The sequence below is a fragment of the Lemur catta genome, chromosome 11, assembly GCF_020740605.2.
Source record: "Lemur catta isolate mLemCat1 chromosome 11, mLemCat1.pri, whole genome shotgun sequence".
Classification (NCBI taxonomy): Eukaryota; Metazoa; Chordata; class Mammalia; order Primates; family Lemuridae; genus Lemur; species Lemur catta.
In genome coordinates this window covers 91,173,978-91,195,165 of record NC_059138.1, presented here as the reverse complement: position 1 = coordinate 91,195,165, position 21,188 = coordinate 91,173,978, and the positions used below count along the sequence as shown (strand labels likewise).

Sequence of the window (21,188 nt, the reverse complement as noted above, 5' to 3'; positions counted from 1 at the left end):
GAAAAACTTTAAAGCTGAGAAAGAAGAAGATACAGAAGAGAACACAGTGGCATAATCCAAACTCAGAAAGGCTGGGAGCCCAGTGAAAGGCTAAGGGGGACCTCCCCTCGCCCACATAGGTACCTTCAGTGAGCATTGGGACACAAAACAGTTCAGAGGTATTTTCACCCTCTACGAGCCCAGGCACAGCAGCTAAATAGGAATAGCGGAGTGAACCAGCAATCCACAGGAGTACAAATATTCAAAAGGGATGCTCAAGAGAGGGCCAGGAGAGATCAGAATACCAGCTTTCTCACATCTAGACACTTCCTCCTCTGCACTCCTCCCCAGTAATGGCATTAGAGAGTGTAATTTTAGCTCTCGGGCCAGCTGGTAGCCCTGCTTCCCTCCCCCCACATTGCAACCACGAGAACACTCTGAACCAAGTAGCTGTGTCTCCATGGCGGGTGCGTGTTCCCACTGAGCCCACCAGTGAAAGTGGGGCCACTGCAATCTGCAAGCTTGCAGGCATTTCACAAGATGGCATGCTGGTTTCTTAGACAGGTGGGTCAGAACTGTGCCTGCCCCAGAAATGAGAGCAGTTCCGGCAGACACAGGGGAGAGGTGTCAGTCCCAGACTTGAGTGGTGAGGAAGCCCTCGTGGACATACCCAACAGGAGAGTATGGAGGGGCACTGAGGAATGGGGATCTGTGAGTACACTCATCCCCCACCCCTGCTAGAGAAACTCCATATTGGATAGGGGTGCAGCACTTGGAGTGAATTAGCATAGCCCTGGTTTTCATGATAACCAAATACCTCAGCTGAATGGGAGCAGTGGCCCCTCCCCCCACTCATTACAATAGGGAGTGCAGCCTGAGCCACGGAACGCGTGAGCGGCCATTTGTTCCATGTGGGAGTGTACCCCTGGCAGAGGCCCCTGTGGACAGATAGGCCTACCTCTCTCCCCTTGGGGTCTTATGGTGGAACAGATGTGCACAACTGGGGATCCCCCCACCTTCCAGCATCTCACAGAGATGCACACTAGTGGGTCAGACACATGGACTGAGGGGTAGTTCAAGAGCTGGTCTCGAGTGGTGAGATCAGATCACACTAACTGATCTGATGCGAGACTGCTGTGGAGTCACAGGGAGCGAATAGGGAGGGTTCCCACCCCACCCCACAGAGAAACTGCACTAGTGGACAAAGGCAGAAAGAGCCTGACCTGAAGCCTTAGTTCACAAGACATTATGCTCCTCCCTAAGGAATAGCCCTCCCAGCTTGGAGGGACTGCTCTGAATTTCATACCAATGGTTACCCCTGGTGGCTGGATAAGCAACCTCTGAGCCCTGTTGAGGCCTTGCAAAGCCTCTCCAGCTTTCGCCAACCCAGCCACAATTTGTCTTGCTCCTCCCCCAACCTCAGGGGGAGTAGAGATCAAGTAAACCCCTGGGAGTTACAGGGTCCCTTCTAAAGCTTGGGGCATTCATATGCCCCAACTGGGGGAACACCGCTTACACAGGCACAGAGACCATCTCAGCAGCTGGCTCTTCCACACAAACATCAATCAATGATGAAGGAACAACCCCATAGGTAAACATAGCCCCTTCCAACTCAAGCAAAAGAGAGTGGCTGATTCGAACTCACAAGTGTGCCACCCATCATCACCAAGATTAAACTGGAGGACCTAACTCACTACACACTGTTGGGAAGAGGTGAAGACAGCAGGTCAGAGGTAACCCAAGAGGTACAGCTAACCTGCTAGAACACCCCACAGGCAACTCAGGACCAGCACTCCTCTACCTGGCATGCTTAGGGATTAATCTTCCAGAACACGGAGACAGACCTGAAAGCCAGGCCTACCAGCCCAGGTTTGAAATGAGAGTCGAGATGAGAAGGAATCAGCAAAAGAACTCCAGAAACATGAGAAATCAGGGCAAAAGGACACCCCCAAAAGAAAACAATAACTCCTTACCAATGAATACCAACCAAATCAAAAGGTTGAAATGACAGATGAAGAATTTCAAATATGGTTTGTAAAGAACCTCAGGGAAATACAAGAGAAAATAGAAACCCAACACAAAAATATTGCACAAAATGAATGAAAACTTTACTAAGGAAATTGAATTTAAAAAAATTCAAACAGAACACCTGGAAATAAAAAATTCATTCAAGGAAATACAAAATATAGTGGAAAGCCTTAAGAATAGGCTAGATCAGGCAGAAGAAAGAATCTAAGAGCTGGAAGACAATGTCTTTGAGTTAATCAAGTCAGTCAAAGAGAAAGAACTAAGAACTAAGAAGAACAAACAAAACTTACAACAAATATGAGATTATGTAAAGAAGTCTAACATAAGAATCATAGGCATCCCTGAGGCTAAGAAGGAAATATACAAGGGTTGGAAAACCTATTTGAAGAAAATTTCCCTAGCCTTGCTAAAACTCTAGATGTCCAAGTATAAAAAGCTGAAAGGACCTCAGGGAGATTCATTGTGAAGAGGCAATCACCATGACACACAGCCATCAGACTGGCCAAAGTAACCATGAAAGAGGCTCCCATACAAGCCCTAGTTAAAAGCAGCAGGTAACTTACAAAGGAAAACCCATGAGACTAACTGCAGACTTCTCAACTGAAGCCTTACAGCCAGAAGGGAGTGGGGCCCCATTCTCAGTCTTCTCTAATGGAATAATCCCAGTCCAGAATTCTATATACTGTGAAACTAAGTTTCTTATGTGAGAGAGAAACAAAGACTTTCTCAGACAAGCAAACACTGAAGGAATTTGTCAAGATGAGACCTGCCCTGCAGGAAGTACTCAGAACTGCATTATATATGGATCAGAACAACAGACACCCACTAGTGTAAAATTACCCAGAGGCTATAAAGGTCAGAGCTTGGATATTACAATGGCTCAAGAGGTAAAACAAAGCAATAAAATTCTACCCAATGGGATGAAAAGAAATCCATCCCACCTACCAATTCTTTCAATAAATGTAATTGGCTTGAATTCTCTACTCAAGAGACATACACTGCCTCAATGGATAAAAAATATAAGCCAAGTATCTGCTGTCTCCAGGAAACACATCTAACTCACAAGGATTTATTCAGACTCAAGGTGAAGGGATGGAAAACAACAGTCCACATAAAAGGAAACCAAAATGGTGTAGCCATTCTCATATCAGATAACATAGACTTCAAGTCAACAAAAGTAAATAAAGACAAAGATAGTCATTATATAATGGTAAAAGGAACAATTCAACAAGAAGACCTAACAATCCTAAATATCTATGCACCTAACACAGGTGTGCTGAGATTCATAAAGCAAACTCTACTTGATCTAAACAAAATGATAAACAACAGCATCATAATACACAGAGACTTCTACACCCTACTGACAGAATGAGACAGATACTCCAAGCAGAAATTAAGCAAAGAAATGATGGACTTAATCAGAACTCTAGAACAAATGGGCCTAACAGATGTTTACAAAACATTCTACTCAAAAACCACTGAATATATGTTCTCCTCAGCTCATAGAACATTCTCTAAGACTGATCACATCCTAGGCCATAAAACACATCTCAAAAAATGTTTAAAAATAGAAATCATATCATGTATCCTATCAGACCACAGTGGAATAAAATTAGAAAGCAATTCCAACAGAAACACTCAACTCTACACAAAGTCTTGGAAATCAAACCACCTACTGCTCATTGATTATTGCATCAAGGAGAAAATTAAGATGGAAATCAAAAGATTCTTTGAACTAAATGACAAAGGGGACACAAGTTATCAAAATCTGTGGGATTCAGCAAAAGCAGTCAAAAGAGGAAAATTTATAGCCTGAAATGCCAACATCCAAAAGATAGACAGATCACAAATTAACAATCTAATGAATTGTCTCAAGGAATTGGAAAATGAAGAATACACCAATCCTAAACCCAGCAGAAGAAAAGAAATAACTAAGGTCAGAGCAGAACGAAATGAAATCGATAAAAAAAGAATTATACAGAAGATTAATGAAACATAAAGTTGGTTCTCTGAAAAGATAAACAAAACCAACAGGCCTCTCACTAGATTAACCATAAACAGGAAGGAAAGGACCCTAATAAGCTGAATCAGAAATGAAAAAGGAGATATTACAGCTGATACCATGGAAATACAAAATATCATCTCTGAATACTATTAATATAAAAATCTCTATGCACATAAATTTGAAAATGTTGAGGAAATGGACAAATTCTTGGAAACACACAACCTCCCTAGACTCAGTCATGAAGAAATAGAATTCCTGAACAGACCAATATCAAGTAATGAAATTGAATCAGCAATAAAAAATCTCCCAACAAAAAAAAAATCTCCTGGACCAAACGGTTTCATAGCCAGACTTTACCAGACTTGCAAAGAATAACTAGTACCTATAATGCAGAAATTATTTCATAACATAGAGAAGGAAAGACTCCTTCCCAACTTGTTCTAGGAAGCCAGTATCAGCTGGATACCAAAGCCAAGAAAGGACACAACAAAGAAAGAAAACTACAGACCAATATCCTTTATGAATATAGATGCAAAAATTCTCAATAAAATCCTAGCAAAATGAATTCAGCTGCACATTAAGAAAATAATCCACATGACCAGGGGGGCTTCATCCCAGAGATGCAAGGATGGTTCAACATATACAAATCTATAAATGTGATTCACCACATAAATTGAAGCAAAAACAAAGACCATATGATCCTCTCATTAGACACAGAAACAGCATTTGACAAAATTCAACACCCTTTTATGATAAGAACTCTTAACCAAATAGGCATAGACAGAACATACCTTAATATTATAAAAGCCATATGTGACAAACCCACAGCCAACATCATACTGAATGGAGAAAAATGAAAAGCATTCCCACTTAGAACTGGTACTAGACAAGGTTTCTCTCTATCACCACTTTGTTCAACACAGTGCTGGAAGTCCTTGCAAGAGCAATCAGGCAAGAGAAGGAAATCAAGGGTATCGAAATGGGGAGTGAAAAGGTCAAAATATCACTCTTTGCTGACAATAGGATCTTATATCTAGAAAACCCCAAAGATTCTGCCAAAAGACTACTATAATTAATACATAAATTCAGCAAAGTCTCAGGTTACAAAATCAACATACACAAATCAGTAGCATTCATATATGCCAACAACAGTCAAGCTGAGAATTGAGTCAAAGACTAAATACCTTTCACAATAGTAAAAAACAAAATAAAATACCTAGGAATGAATTTAACCAAGGAGATGAAAGACCTCTATAGGAAGGAAGAACTATGAAACTCTGAAGAAAGAAATCACAGAGGATGTAAACAAATGGAAAAACATATCATTCTAATGGCTTGACAGAATCAACATTGTTAAAATGTCTATACTACCCAAAGTGATGTACAGATTCAATGCAATCCCCATTAAAATACCAACATCATATTTTGCAGATCTAGAAAATATATTTTACACTTTGTATGGAACCAGAAAAGACTCCAAATAGCCAAAACAACCTAAAGCAAAAAGAACAAATTGGGTAGCATCTCCTTACCAGGCTTCAAGCTATACTACAAGGCTCTAGTAACCAAAACACCATGGTACTGGCACAAGAACAGAGACATAGACCAATGGAACAGAACAGAGAACCCAGATATAAAAACATCCTTATATAGCCATCTGATCATTGACAAAGCAGACAAAAACATACACTGAGGAAAAGAATCCTTATTCAAGAAATGGTGCTGGGAAAATTGGATAGCCACACATAGAATACTGAAACAGGATTTAAACCTCTCACCACTCACAAAAATTAATTCCCAGTGGATAACAGACTTAAACCTAAGGCATGAAACTATAAGAATTCTGGAAGAAGAGGTTGGAAAAACTCTTATAGATATCAGAATAGGCAAAAAATTTATGAAGAAGGCCCCAAAGGCAATCATAGCAACAACAAAAATAAATAAATGGAACGTGATTAAATTAAAAAGCTTCTGTACAGCAAAGGAAACAATCAGTAGAGTGAACAGACAACCTCCAGAATGTGAGAAAATATTTGCATGCTATATATCCAGTAAAGGGCTGATAACCAGTATCTACAAACAACTACAGCAAATCAACATCAAACAACCCCATTAAAAAGTAAGCAAAAGACATGAACAAAAGCTTTAACAAGAAGATAGACTAATGGCTAATAAACATATGAAAAGATGCTCAACATCTGTAATCATCAGGAAAATCCAAATCAAAACCACAATGAGATATCACCTAACTCCAGTGAGAATGGCTTTTATCGAAAAATCCCAAAACAACAGATGTGGGCATGGATGCAGAGAGAAAGGAACACTTATACACTGTTGGTGGGACTAAAAACTAGTACAACCACCATGAAAAGCAATATGGAGATACCTCAAAGAACTAAAAGTAGAACTGCCATCCAATCCAGCAATCCCACTAGCGGGTATTTACCCAAATGATAAAAAGACATTTTATAAAAAAGACACTTGCATTTGAATGTTTATAACAGCACAATTCACAATCACAAAGATGTGGAAATTTTCCAAGTGCCCATCAATACATGAGTGCATTAATAAAATGTGGTATATGTATAATATGAAGTATTACTCAACCATAAAAAATGGTGAACTAATACTTTTTGTAACAGCCAGGATAGAATAAGAGACCATCCTCCTAAGTGAAGTGTTGTAAGAATGGAAAAACAAATACCATATGCACTCACTATTAAATTGGAACTAACTGATCAACACCCATGTGCACATATGGTAGTAAACTTGAATGGAAATCAGGCATGTAGGAAGGGGGAGGAAGGGATGGATAAATTCACTCCTAAAGGGTAAAATGCACACTCTCTGGGTGATGGACACATTTATCACTTTGACTCAAACTGTACAAAAGCAATTCATGTTACCAAAACATTTGTTCCCCAGTAATATTCTGAAATATTTTTAAAAACTACATTTACTATGCTTAACCTACAGACATCATAACTTAGCCTAGCCAACTGCAGATGTGCTCAGAACATTTACATTAGGCTATAGTAGGACAAAATCATCCAACACAGGCATATTTTATAAAAAAAGTGTTGATTATCTCATGTAATTTATTGAATACTGTAATGAAAATGAAAAACAAAATTGTTGTATGGGCACTCACACTACAGTTTCCACTGAGTGTGTAGCTTTTACACCATTGTGAAGTTGAAAAATTGTAAGTCAAACCATCATAAGTGGAAGCATTTTAAGTCGGGAACCATCTCTACATTTTTCTCTGTGAACTCGCATGCATACCTATGTACTTAAAACTGTTTTTTCTCTTAATTATCTGTCTTTTACCAGTTTAATTCATGGGCCCCAGACATTGAACTTAGAAGTGCAAAAGGAAAGGAATTCTTTCTGCCCTACAACGGTATCTCCCCTAGAGCCTCCAGAAGGAATGCAGCCCTGGAGACACACTGATTTTGCTCAGCAAGACCCATTCCAGACTTCTAACCTCCAGAACTGTATCTTAAAAAATTTGGGTTGTTTTGAGCCACTATGTTGGGGTAACTTTATTATAGCAGCAATAGGAGACTCATACATGTGGTATTCAATTTCCATGGAGTTTTGCAGATACACACACTCATATTTCCTGACCATTTCCCTTTTAATTCTAATCTCAAAATATTTACCATTCTAAGGTAAAAGTTTTGTATAGTTTTACTAAAAATATTTTCTAATATAATGAAAAATCAGGGTTATAAATATGGAGAAAACTGGAATAAAAGTCAGTCAACGGGGGTTTCATATCCCATCTACAGCAGCACTTGTGAGAAATGCCAAGGGTCACAATTTCGAGTCCTACAGGAGGTAGACAGTTCATAAAATTGTGAGATGATTAATTAAATTGTGCCAGGGAGACAAGAAAACACAAAATGGATTTTACTGTGGCAAACCTAAACCTGCGTGGCACAACTGGTTTTCAAACGCCGAGGCAGCACGGGAGTCTGCTAGTTGGATCCGGCTGCAGCCCAACCATCTAACACCCAGATGGAGAGCAAGACCCAGAGCACCAAGCTGACAGCAGCAGTCTGCACACACACAGTAGCTGCATTTATATGAGAAGAGTGCTATCACGGAAGAGCGGGTAGTGGGAACTCACAGGGAAATGAGCAAAATCCACACCCCCGGTTTGGACCTAGACCCCTGTAAGAGATGGTGGGTCTTCTCCAAACATTCACAGCTCAACCCTGACCTATGAGATGCACCAAAAAGCTCTAACCCTGGAGGTGGGGTCTAAAGGGGCATCAGTGGACCAAAGCTCCAGGTGCTTAGTTCTTGGCCCTGCACCATGCAAAGCAGAAGAGTCTGCAGTGGACTGGAGTGACAAAAGGGAAATCTGTGGATAAAAGATGCCTCCAAGAACCTCAGCAAATCAGAGGTGAATGAGGTCCTGGGGGTCATCCAGTCCTACCCCCTTATTTCACCTAATTTGAGAAGAGGCTCGATTTTGGTGAGCCCAGCAGGCTTCCACGACGCTCACCTCCTCTTCTTCTAATGATAACGGTCTCTTTGCCTGGAAGTTCGCCTACTTGTGCCCCACAAGCTCCTGCTGGTGCACCACCTTCCTGCCCAGACCCCACTAGCTGCTGCCTAGTGCCCAGAATTGCACACCCTCACCTGACCTGGCTTCTCCCACTGCAAGTTCCCAGAGCAATCAAGGGTCATCGTCCTTCCAAACTGCCTTTGAGTGCTGGGATAAAACGACAGGGTAAGAGGAAAGGGACACTTCTAGAAAAGCTAGAACAGCTGAGGCCTGCTCTGTCTATGGAGCTCAGATTTAGTGGGACTTTCCTGTCCCATCGCCACCGCCCATCCTGCACTGGTAGTGTATTCTAAAGTCACTCTCGAGGACAGACCCAACGGCGCAACAGGCAATCAAATGTGCGTACCTCCTTCAGTCCAGCTGAGTAATTCAGGATTCGTTCTGTGTGAAGATCATCAAAACCAAACTGGGACTTGAGATCAGATTGGACTTTCTGTGGATCCCACACCATGTTCTGCAGGGACAGGTGGGCTCCTGACTCTGTGAAACAACATAAGATTTATACTGTCAGTTGTTTGAATATTTTGACGTGTCTCACGTAATTCTGAAAATAATGCTACATTCACCTCTACAGGAAAAGTAAATGAAAACCAAATACAATTTGGGCATCAAATGGTAAAACGAACAGAAGTTATTACTTGCGGCTACGGAGAGTATGACGAGGTGTTACATGCTCCCTGGCATAAATGATCACAAAGTGTATACAGGATAATTTGAAAACATATTTCAATAGCTTTATAAAGTTCAAATCATTGAACCTAATAATCCTATTTCTAAAAATCTATTTCAAGAAAGTATCTGATACCTGAACAAAAATTATTGTACAGCAATATTATTGCATTGGTTTTATACTGATTAAATATTGGGTCAGGTGGGGGGTGAGGGGGCTGGGGGATGGAAGGTGGGGGGTAAACCCAGAGCTAATGGAAACAGGGCACTCTGTATGGAGGAAGGACACACTTGTAGCCCTGGTGTGGGTGAGGCAAACACATTTCATGTAACCAAAATGCTTGTACCCCCATATTACCCTGAATTTCAAAAAAAGGAAAAAAAATTTAAAAAATAAAATAAAAATTGAATTTTTATTTTCAAAAAATAAATAAATAAATATTGGAAAGTAGCTACACATCTAGTATCAGGGGAAAGGATAAATTATAATATATTCATAGCATAAAATACTATGGAGTCCTTAAAACTGTACTCCCCAAAATTATTTGAAGTCACAGGAAAAGGTTCCCCTAACTCAGGTAATCAAGGTATAAAATGCATAAGCTACCCAAATAACCCAGCAACACTATCGAGAAGTGACACACCCAAAATATAAGTCCAAGACTGCCATGGTTTAACAAAATCTCTGAGGAATATGGTCTAGCAATTTCAAACATAAAAACACATAAATTCTGAGGCGTACCTTCATCTGAAAACCTAGAAACTAGATTGTTTCAGGTCATGATTCAACACTCATCTGCTAAGCCCCTACACTCGCCAGACACTGCACAACCATTTCACATGAATGATCTCACAGGGTCCTTATTAATGCAGTGAGGTCTGTAGAACAGGCACAATCAAGGACATTCACCAAGAAAGAGACACAAGTCAAAGGGAACTTTCAGAAGGTATTGAAAATGGGGAAGATCCTAGGAAACCAAGACACCTCACTTCCGGTCTGTCTTTACATGGCATCATAGGGACAAAAGACAGGTTTCTGAGATGAAAACTAGCACTTTTATGTTACAGAGATACCAGGCCCTAGGCTAAGAATTTCCCGTGGGAGGTCTCAGTCCAACAACACTATGAGATAGGTGCTATAATTATCTCCTTTTTAGAGAGGAGGGATTTAGAGTCACACTCAAAGTCACATGTTTAGAATAAGTCACGATTCAAACCAAGGTGATCTGGTTCCCAAACCTGAGTTGTAACTATTAATCTCCACTGTTCTCAGAATGTATTAGAATTATCCATGAAGTTCCAGAAAGGAGAGAAAAAAATAGATAGTAACTTCAGTTTATGAATAGGTATAAAAACATAAAATCATTCTAAAAAAGTCAAAGACAACTGGTTTGTGAAATTCATTGCTAAACAACAGAGTATTCCTCCCCTTCACACATTGTAATCTGCTCATCAAGCAAAAGAATTTGGGAAAATAAAGACAATTTTTAGTTTCCTCTAAAAGTATGTTTTGTAATAGTGTTCCTTAGCTCTGACTCACTGGCAAGTTGATAGAAAGTTGTTCATTTTGATTACATTCTTAGCAGTAATTACATTTCTAATTATAAGGTAAATTGGTTGTTGTAATTCAGATGAGGTACAAAAACTTGAGCTTCTAAATGAGTTGGTTAAAATAAAGGTCACTGGGAAGATTTCAGTGAAGCATTTTATTTATCTCTCACCCACCTCTAGGTTTTGTTCTCAGGGTAAGAAGTAGTAGTTCCCTGACCCTGGCACTAACCCAAGGTGAAAATTGAATTAAACATTAACAGCCGAGCTTTTCTCTACAGAGACCTCTTGGTGGGATCTGCCTGTGCTGAGTCACAAGCAACAGGAAGAAACACACAACAGGTGGAATCTGGGATGATGGAGGGTATCATGTAGGGTTGCTCCACGCAGCAGGATAATCTCTGTAGAGATTATCCTGTAGAAATTTCCTGTAGAAATCTCTGTGTATAACCATCTTATCAACATTACAGAGCTCTGAGAGCTGAGACCTCAAGAGTCAGCAGCCAGTGGAAAACCTGATCCTCAGCTCCTCACCCCCAGACTCGCCTGCCTCCAGCCCACCCCTCACACCTGCCCACGAGCATCCCTCTGAAACGTAGAGGTAATTCTACTGCTCCAATGACCATTTGCGAGCTGGCCTGGGCTCCTTTCTGGGCCATCTTCTGCCATTGCCTGATGCACCTGAGACACACTGAATGTCAAACCCTCAGGGCTCTGAGCAAGCCAGAGGCTTCACACACTGTTCTCTCTTCCTGCAAATGCTCCTTCATGTCTTTGATGGGCTCTAATTCATCCTTCCAAACTCCTCCTTGAAGTGTTTCCTGAAGAAGATACCAGATCTCTACTCTCTAGCCTTTGTTTTTTCTTTATTGACACATTTCTCTCCTTTAATAAATATGACTTCCTTGAAAGCAAAACTATGTCTTATTCAACTTTTTATTCCCACTGTCTGGGGCAGTGTTTGGCTCACAGTAAGTGCACAGTGTTTACCAAATGAGAGATGAATAATTGAATACATGGATGGATGGATGGATGGATGGATGGATGGATGGATGGATGGTGGGTAGGTCAGTGGGTGAGTGGGTAGGTACATGGATGGATAGATGAATGAATGGATGGTGGGGGGGGTCAGTGGGTGAATGGGTAGGTACATGGATGGATGGATGGATGGATGGATGGATAGGTGGGTGGATAGGTGGACAGAAGGACAAGCAGATGGACAGATGGGTGGATGGGCAGATGAATTCTAATTTTGCTGTTTTCTCACTGTATTTCTCTTAAAGAAAGAGACAGAGGTAGAAAAAAAGAGAAAAGGAGGGAATAAAAATTTAAATATTCAGGCCCAGTTGAAAATTAAAGAAATAATATCCTGGGTTATGAAAAGACCTAGATAATCTCATTCTCTCCCCTGTGGAGGGGCTGCTAACTCAGTTAGGGAGCTCTTTGAGTCCACATCAACCTACATCCTCTTACTAGTCTTATTGTTTTTCAAATATTTCCTCCCAATAGGAGCTTAGAGAAAAGAAAGATTAAAATCATGGACCCAGTGGTAGATCTAATCTAAGAAGACATCAAGTCAAAGAATTTTAAATTCAGTTATGTTTTAATCAGAAATATCACTTTTATTAGCAGTGACTGCAGAATTTCAATAGCAGTAGGAAGTCTAATTCAGTTTTGAGTATCAAATTTTTACTCTAGTACTATCTTTTATTAACAGCAAAAAGAAAATTGATTCTTTTTATGTATTGAAATTTTAATTAAATCGTTTCCTTGAACATCATTTTAGCTCCACTTTGATTGTCAATAATTAATAGTGAAACATTTTAAAATACAGCAATAGCTCTAAGTTACCCATACCAGTGACTGCTACTCCACGTTGCTCCAGAAATGCCAGTGTCGAAATGGTCACATTCAGTGCCATTTCAGAAACCTGGGAGAAAGTTGGATTGAGTTGCAGCCAATCTAAATCTTCTAGGGATGTTAAGAAACTAGAACCAGAACAAAACAAAAGCAATATGAGTTGATAGTTAGCAAAAGAGGTAGCATCAATTCCAGGTTTACTTGTAGCCCATGGGCTGACCTGTTGCAAGATATGGCTGGACCACCTCCCAGTCAACATTCTTCATGCCTTTAATGCCACCCTAACTACTTGGTCTGGGGACTAAGTGTAAGAGGTAAGCCTCCCTCTCTAGAAACACACAGGAATGTTGGCCATCTTCCACTCTGCCTTCAATGAGGAACTCAATTTTGGTTGGCTCTGTCATAGATTTCATTTTATGCTCAGCCTTCCTTCTTCCTGCCCTACAGGGCTATGGGGCAGTTGAGAAGGCCAGCCATGCTGCAAAGTACTGTTATCTTAGAAAAGCAAATGAACAGTCAGCCCAGCTGCTTCAGGTTCAGATAATCAGTCTAATATTTGGAGGGCAGCCAACTGCAATGCCATGTGCACCAATCATCCACTCTGCCTTACCCCATGGATCTGAATATGTCCAGGGTTCAATCAGTGGTTTTCAAACAGCTTCACAGAACAAGGGGCTTTTGGGAAGGGGAGTCCACAAGTATATGGTATTAAGTTTATTTTTTAAATATCAATTTTTATTTTATAAATAAATATACTTCAACTTGTGGATTACAAAATACAATCAACTGAAGTTGGAATACACCTACAGTTTGGCAAAATAAGACCACACAACCATAAGTTTGGCTTCCAGACAGTTTATTTTGTATAGCTTCTCATTAAGGAAAATCTCTCGTGGCATCTTTATGTATTGAAGAGTATCCTAAGATTACAAGATATATTATTGAAAACTGGTGCCACTTGCAGATACTTATCTCTGTGAACGTAGATTATCTTGATGCTGTGTCACCAAAGCAAAAAATAGAAATAAAATTTCTGCTGAAGCTGATATGGTCCAACAACTGTCATCAATATCTTCTAATTTCAAATTTTCCTGTCTCAGGATTACCTGATTGTTCTCACTTTCCACTGCTAATATATTCAGGGCTTAGAGCAAGAATACAAAGGGAGACACAGCAAATATATTCAAGTATTTAAGTTATAAATCAGGCTAACAGATTATCAAAATATGTCCCATTTTCCTACATTGACAAATACATCTTCATAACAACTTGGAAAGCCACATTCAAATTTAGAATTTTCTGATCCTCAGAGCTGTGCTCCAGAGTGTGGGGTTTTGGGGAGCTCACAGCCCTGGCCCCAACCCTCAGCCCACCCCATCCCCACTTGTTTCCCAACCTCAGCTCTGTCTGTACCTCAAGGGGCCTCAGTGCTCATGTGCGGGCACTCCAGCTACAGGGCCGGGCACCACCCACACTCCTGCCAATGGCCGCAGCTGTCCCTGTACGCCCCTGAGGCTGGGGATGCACATTGCACCGTAAGACCTGCCCTCAGAGAGACGGACCAGGGAAGAGGCCAGCACAGGCTCTGGAAGTGGGCTCTGGACATTGCGGTAGGGAATTCCAGGGTGAGAGGGAGTCGGGGGCTGTGTGCTCTGCGGACACATCCGCTTCTCCCCATGGGCTTCCTGAGCCATGAGCAGAGGCACAGCCTGGGGAAGGCCAGGGCAGGGACCACTGAAGTACAGGGCCCAGGACAGGGCCCCTCTCATCCTGGCCTGAGGGCAGTGCAGGTTGTTCTCACTGATGGCAGCTAAAATAAGTAACAATTAAAAATCTGAAAAGAATATAAACTTTTGCTGATAAAATACTGTATTCCTACAATGAGTTTACACAAAATAATTCAAAATTTTAAAGAAAGAAGACAATGCTGATTAAAGAATGGGAAATCCACCATGGGAAAGGGTCTTCCCAAACGTAATCTTCAGGTATCATGGGGGCCAGATCCGTCACACCAAACCAACATCCAACTTGCTGAATTATACAACTTGAACAACAGAGCTGATCAGTCAAATGTTATTTTGGACAACTATGGCATGATATATTAAGAAATTAGTTAAAATTTTTATAGTCACATCTCTAATAGTGAAAAGCTTAAAAACAACCAAAAGTCCAATGCTAAAATTATGAAGTAAATTATGATATACGATACTTTACCAAATGGGAATATTCTGCAGCCATTAAAAATTATTATTTGTAGACCATAACATATGAAATATTAATAATGTAATGTTAAATGTTTAAAGCAGGGAGGATATACTCTGAACAACATCACTGCCCCTTGATGAAATACGGACACAGACAGCCCAGGGACAGACGTGGAGGTGCAGGAGCTCCTGTTGTATTACGGGTGTTTTTTTTCCAACCAAACAATTGCTCAGTAATTTTTACTTCTTATGCAGAAAATGAGAAAGAAAAACTAACTCACCGAACCTTAGTTATATTTCCCTTTTTCACTTACTTCAAAACCGTCTGCAGCAAGTGCTCCACAGCGCGCACGCCATCCTCCGGGGATACAACGTCTGCTTGTAGTCTCGGCAGTAAAAGTAGAAAATCCCAGAAGTGAGGCTGCTGGTGGAGCCTTTCCAGTTTTAATATGACCTCCTCAGTCTTATTGAGATCCATCTGACAGGGAAGAAGCCCAAAAGTTTCCCTCTGTAGTTTTATTAATACATTAAATGAGATAATGACAGGACGTCCCAAAGGTACAAGAAGTAGACGTTCTCCTGGTAGAAAATCATGCTTACTATGTCCCTATGTTGAACAGACACAACTTTAAAATTATTCTGTTAGGCTGTGGGGTATTTTCATTGTTTAGAAAGTATGGATGGGAGGGCCGGGCGCGGTGGCTCACGCCTGTAATCCTAGCTCTGGGAGGCCGAGGCGGGTGGATCGCTCGAGGTCAGGAGTTCGAGACCAGCCTGAGCAAGAGTGAGACCCCGTCTCTACTAAAAATAGAAAGAAATTATCTGGCCAACTAAAAATATATATACAAAAAAATTAGCCGGGCATGGTGGCGCATGCCTGTAGTCCCAGCTACTCGGGAGGCTGAGGCAGTAGGATCGCTTAAGCCCAGGAGTCTGAGGTTGCTGTGAGCTAGGCTGATGCCACGGCACTCACTCTAGCCTGGGCAACAAAGCGAGACTCTGTCTCAAAAAAAAAAAAAAAAAAGAAAGTATGGATGGGGGAGAGGAGAAAAAGGAGGCCTGCTTTTGTAACAAGTTGTACCAATTTCTAAGATTTCGGAAACTACAAGGTCTTTTTGATAGATCCTGGACAAGAATGTAATGATCTATTCTTTGCAAGCAAATGAGAAAGGAAAAGAGAATAATTCAAATACAAACAAGGTTATAACGCCTCCTGTTATTTGGGGTTTTTCTATTACTGCAACTGAGCCCGGTCATGACTGACACGCAGCGTGATAACTGAATACTGTACTCCCTTCCCCCCACCCCTGCCACCACATTTCCAGAGAGCTGTTTCTGATAGTACAATGCATAGAATCTTAGTCTGGAGGGAAGTAAATGGAAAATTAAGGCTAAATGAATATTTTAATAAAGTGGACATGGAACAAGAAACTGCACACCGGATTTCTAATTTTCCCCAAGTATTGGGGGGAAAATTAGACCCAAGGGAAAGAAGTGAAAATATTCATCCCAAAGGGTAGAAAGAAGACAGAAGAGCCTTCTCCCCGGGCAAAGGGATGGGAAAAGTGGTAACATAATTCATTTTTATTTGAAGCCGTGATGCAGCTGCTTTTTAAAACTAGCTATGTAAGCAAAGCAGGAAAGGTTTACACCATCGTAGTACTAAAAAGAATACAGAGAGGGTTATGTGTGGGAAAACTCAGCATTTCACTGAGCACTGAGGACTTGGCCCGCTGTGCTCCTAGCTGTGCCATTGCTGGCTCTCTGCTCTCCACCCAGTCCCCTCCTTCAGGAAAGCTGAGTTCAGCGTCTTCCCTGGGACACTCCCAGAATCACCTCCTGCCATTTCTGGAGGATTCTGGCTTCTAACACACTGCCAGCCTGTGCAACGTGACTCCTACCATAATTCTCGTGACTTCAATATCTCCTAGTGTTTCTTGAACCACTGCTGTTACTTGGCCCCTTCTCCCCCACCGTCCAGTGATATTTTCTTCTACTTGCTTACATCACCCATTTCCATGGTCAAATTCTTGACCTTTTCATTACCAACAGAAAAAAAATCCATCCTCCATCAAATTAAACTCTCTGCCTACTTCACACCCTCACCCAAATGGCTGAATGTGGCTGCAGAAAAATGCACAATGATGTTGACTCTTCTCACATTAAGTTCATGACCACAAACCTTGAGTGTGCAGCTTAGTGTTGTAACTGCAATACAGTAACCTTGTCCATGTTCCTCCCCATTCTCCTAGCCAGCTCTTCTAAACCTCTTCTCTCTTCAGATCTCTAGACTCCTTGGTCTCCATCCTGCACTAATCTGCACATTTGCTTCCTGTTTCTCTGAGAAGTAGCAACAATCAGAGAGAAGCTCCTTACTCCCACAACTGTCCTGCCTGTACCTGCATCGGGGTGGTACCCTGGCTTACCCACAACCTGCTGTCACCATCTCAGCCCAACAATCAGCCTGGGCTCCCACCCTCCAGCCCTCCCAGCCTTCACAAGCACCATCCACAGCTCTCCTCTCTCTCCCTCGGTTCACTCCTGTGTCATTATTCACCATCTTAAAAACACAACATATTCCTGCCATAAATCACAACTCCAAAGCCGACCATGAGGAGACATCAGACAACCCACAAATTAGACAGTCCACAAAATAAGGAACCCCTTCAAAAATCTTAATGAAATAAAGACAAAGAAAGGCTGTGAAACCATTTCAGAGCAAAACAGACTAAGAACAGTACAACTGAATGCAACACATGATCCAGGATTGTCTTTTGTTACTATGGGCATTATTAGAACAACTGGGAAATCTGGAGAAGTCTGTAGCTTAAAGATTTCTATTGTGTTAGTGTTAATTCCCTGATTTTAATAACCACAATGTGGCCATGCACGAGAATGCCCTTGTTTTTAGGAAGCGTGCACTGAAGCGTAGCAGGCCTTCCACATGCAGGACCTGCACCCCTGAGTTCAACCTACCACAGGTGGAAACAATTCAGGAAAGAAATGGAGGGTTGCATCTGTACTGAACACATACAGACTTCTTTTTCTTGTTATTATTCCCTAAACAATGCAGAATAACATAATAACTATTTACATAGCATTTAAATTGTATTAGGTATTACAATCTAGTGATGATTTAAACTAGTTCTAAGGCAGGCAGATCATTTGAGCTCAGGAGTTCGAGACCAGCCTAAGCAAGAGTGAGACCCCGTCTCTACTAAAAAAATAGAAGGAAATTAGCTGGCCAACTAAAAATATATAGAAAAAAAATTAGCCGGGCATGGTGGTGCATGCCTGTAGTCCCAGCTACTCGGGAGGCTGAGGCAGTAGGATCGGTTGAGCCCAGGAGTTTGAGGTTGCTGTGAGCTAGGCTGACGCCACAGCACTCTAGCCCGGGCAACAGAGTGAGACTCTGTCTCACAAAAGAGGGGGTGGGGAACAGAAAGGGAAAAAGGAAGGAAGGAAAGAAGAGAGGGAGGGAGGGAAGGAAGGAAAGAAAGAGGAAAGAAAGTCCCTCTCTCCTGTCCTGATTTAAGGTCTCCTGAAAGCAGCCCTGAGACAAGGACTTATGTGTAGGTGGCTTGTTCAAGGGCATGGTCCCAGAAAGGAGCTGAGGGAGTGGGAGGAATGAAACAGGAAAGAAGGAAAAGTCTATGCAACAGTCGAGGTCCTGTGTGGCCCACGCCACCTTGAATCCACAGAGCCACTCAGGAACCCAAGGTGCTGCCCAGCATTGACCCCAAGGGATCAACCTTCCCACATTGCCTGGGACTGAGATATTTTCTGTGATGAGGGACTTTCAGTCCCAGGCAACATGAATCAGGTGGTCACCCCAGTTGCAGGCTGCTTGGGGGGTATCGGCTCCCCTGCCCTCTCAGGCCTGGCTTGCTTCAGAGAAGGAGCAGGTGCAGAAAGCAAAACACTCTCAGCATGTGCCTGACATGGGACACTGTGACCAGGAGTCCAAGCTCTTGGAGACCTGTGCACCTTAGCTGGGAAGAAACTGGGGAGTCAGTGGGGCAGGAAGCAGGCACCAAAGCCTCCACAACCCCCACAGCCTCTACCCCATGTCTTCCTCCCCTTGGCAGCCTACCGCCTTGAGTCATGTATATTATACTTCCTGTCTCCACTGACTGCCACTCATCCTCTCTTAAACCCATTCCGTCAGGCTTTCACCTTCCTCACTCCATCAAAGGCTTTCTTGTCCACATCACCATGACCTCCACACTGCACTTCCAGTGGTCACTTCTCCGTCCTCCTCTTACTTGATTGATCAGCAGCATTCGGGACAGTGGATTACTCCCATCTCTGAAAACAGCTTCCCCGGGCTAGCGGGACACCCCACTTTCTCATCTTCCTCCTCCCTGCCTGTGACTTCTCAAATGTGAGTGTCCGGTGCTCAGCCCTCTTTCTCTTGTCTGTCTGCACCCTCTCCCTTGATGGCCTTAGAGTGTCATTTATGCACCAACACCTTCCAGTTTATACACCCATCCAAGACGGCTTATCTCAGCTCCAAACTCATACCTCCCATAGCCTCCTTGGAAGTGCCACTTGGATGTCCCATTAACATGCCCAAAATCAACCTCCTGATTTCCCCTTCCTCCTCTCCCCACCCCCAAGAAAAACCTGCTCCAATCTTTCCCCCCCAGCAGCAAATGGCCACTCCATATTTCTATTTGCTGAGGTTGAACCACTTAGAGTCATCCTTGACTCTTTTCTTTCTCTTACAACCTACATCATATTCATCAACAAATTCTACTGGTTCTACCTCCGAAATATGTCAAAAACTCCACCACATCTCAACACCACCCTCACCAACCACATCACTGCCCTAAACCACTGCATTTATTGCACAAATGAAAGAGCTGATTCCCTACACTGACTGCCAACTCCTCTGTGGCTACCATCAGTCCATGCTCAACACAAAGCCCAAAAGGATCCTCTGAAAGCATAATTCAAGTTTTGCTGTTCATCTGCTCAGATTATGCAAATGACTGTTTTACTCTAAATGAAAATCAAATAGTGTAACATCTTTATCAGAATTTTATAACAGGAAAGTTACCTAGAATTCTGTCATCATAATAAAGAGAACTGCTTCCATGTAGCCACATTTGTGTGCTCATTGTGCACATGCCTAAATGTTTTGACATCACAATCACACTGTGGATATGATGCTGACCTCCGCTTTTTACACTTGACATAATAACATAATCATTTCCCATGTACTGTATTTATTATTAAGTGACCACACTAAGGAGGCAATCAACATCCCATTTACCCTACTTTTAGATATTAAAATTATCCATCATTATAAATGAACATCTTTATGCATACAGCTTTTAATTTCTTTTGCCTTACAAACAAGATAAATTATCAGAACAATTACTGGGACAAAGGATATCAAGTTGCTTTTCCAAACGTTATTGTACCAATTTTTTACTGTCACAGACTGTATGTGATTATATCAGTAGGCTACCACATCACAAGCATTTCCTTTAAAAAAATGCTAATTTAATCATTGAAATGGTACTTTATCCTATTTGTAATTTCTTCCATTATTTGTAAAACTCTAAATATGTGTGACCCATGATATTTTCCTTTTGGTCTGGTATATGAGAAAGTGCAAAGTTAAGACAAATGTCCAGTCTAATAGTAATTTGCTAGTATAGTTATGTAATGGATACACTGACATTCCTGCTCCATTCCAATTCATTAGTTGGCCCATATTCTTTTACTTTTCTCCTAATAGTCTCACTGCATATTTGCTTATTTTTTGAATTGTCTAAATCTTTGTTCGAGTTAGGCAGACACAGGCACATGTGCCACAGTTGGCACAATATCACTGAAAACGCCCCCACAGTCAGTGTCTCGTGCTGCAATATGAGCAAGAAAGAATTTTCGATATTGTCAAGATCCTCACCTTAATTCAAGGTTTCTCAGCTTTGGCACTGTTAACGTTCTGGGTCAGGTAATTCGCTGCTGCGGGGGCTGTCCCTGCTCTGGAAGATGTTTAGTGGCACCTCCAGCTCCAACCCTGTATGGGCCGGTGGTATCCTCCCTATCTGTCCCCAGGTGTGAAGACCAAAAATGTGTCCAGACATTGACAACTATCCCCTGAGGGACAAAATCGCTCCCAGTTGATAACTGGTGGCTTAACTAAAGGCTTTGTGCTCACAGTGAGTCACAGGTTATGTGCCAAACACCAATCTCAGGCCTCGCTTGAGCTCAGACAGGCTCAAGGGCACCTCCAAGCAACGCGTGGGCTGCCCACCACTGCCGGCCCTGACTTCCCCCTGCACTTCCCACAGACCCGCAG

General features: G+C 41.9%; 2 protein-coding genes across 6 annotated transcripts in view; both read right to left on the bottom strand.

Annotated features, from left to right (window-relative positions):
* The window catches only part of LOC123647677 (ATP-binding cassette sub-family A member 13-like), a 399,770-nt gene extending 386,341 nt beyond the window's left edge, over nucleotides 1–13,429 (bottom strand). For all 4 annotated transcript variants that reach the window (XM_045565332.1, XM_045565334.1, XM_045565333.1 and 1 more), the window contains exons 1-2: nucleotides 12,666–13,429; nucleotides 8,938–9,071 (exon numbers count right to left, since the gene is read on the bottom strand). In XM_045565332.1, the coding sequence (XP_045421288.1) occupies nucleotides 8,938–9,071; nucleotides 12,666–12,927 (396 nt within the window). In that variant the 5' untranslated portion in view covers nucleotides 12,928–13,429. The remainder of the gene's footprint in view (nucleotides 1–8,937; nucleotides 9,072–12,665) is intronic.
* LOC123647678 (ATP-binding cassette sub-family A member 13-like) overlaps nucleotides 13,424–21,188 on the bottom strand; it is a 51,232-nt gene continuing 43,467 nt past the window's right edge. For both annotated transcript variants that reach the window (XM_045565336.1, XM_045565337.1), the window contains exon 6: nucleotides 13,424–15,350. In XM_045565336.1, coding sequence (XP_045421292.1) covers nucleotides 15,183–15,350 — 168 coding nt within the window. In that variant the 3' untranslated portion in view covers nucleotides 13,424–15,182. The remainder of the gene's footprint in view (nucleotides 15,351–21,188) is intronic.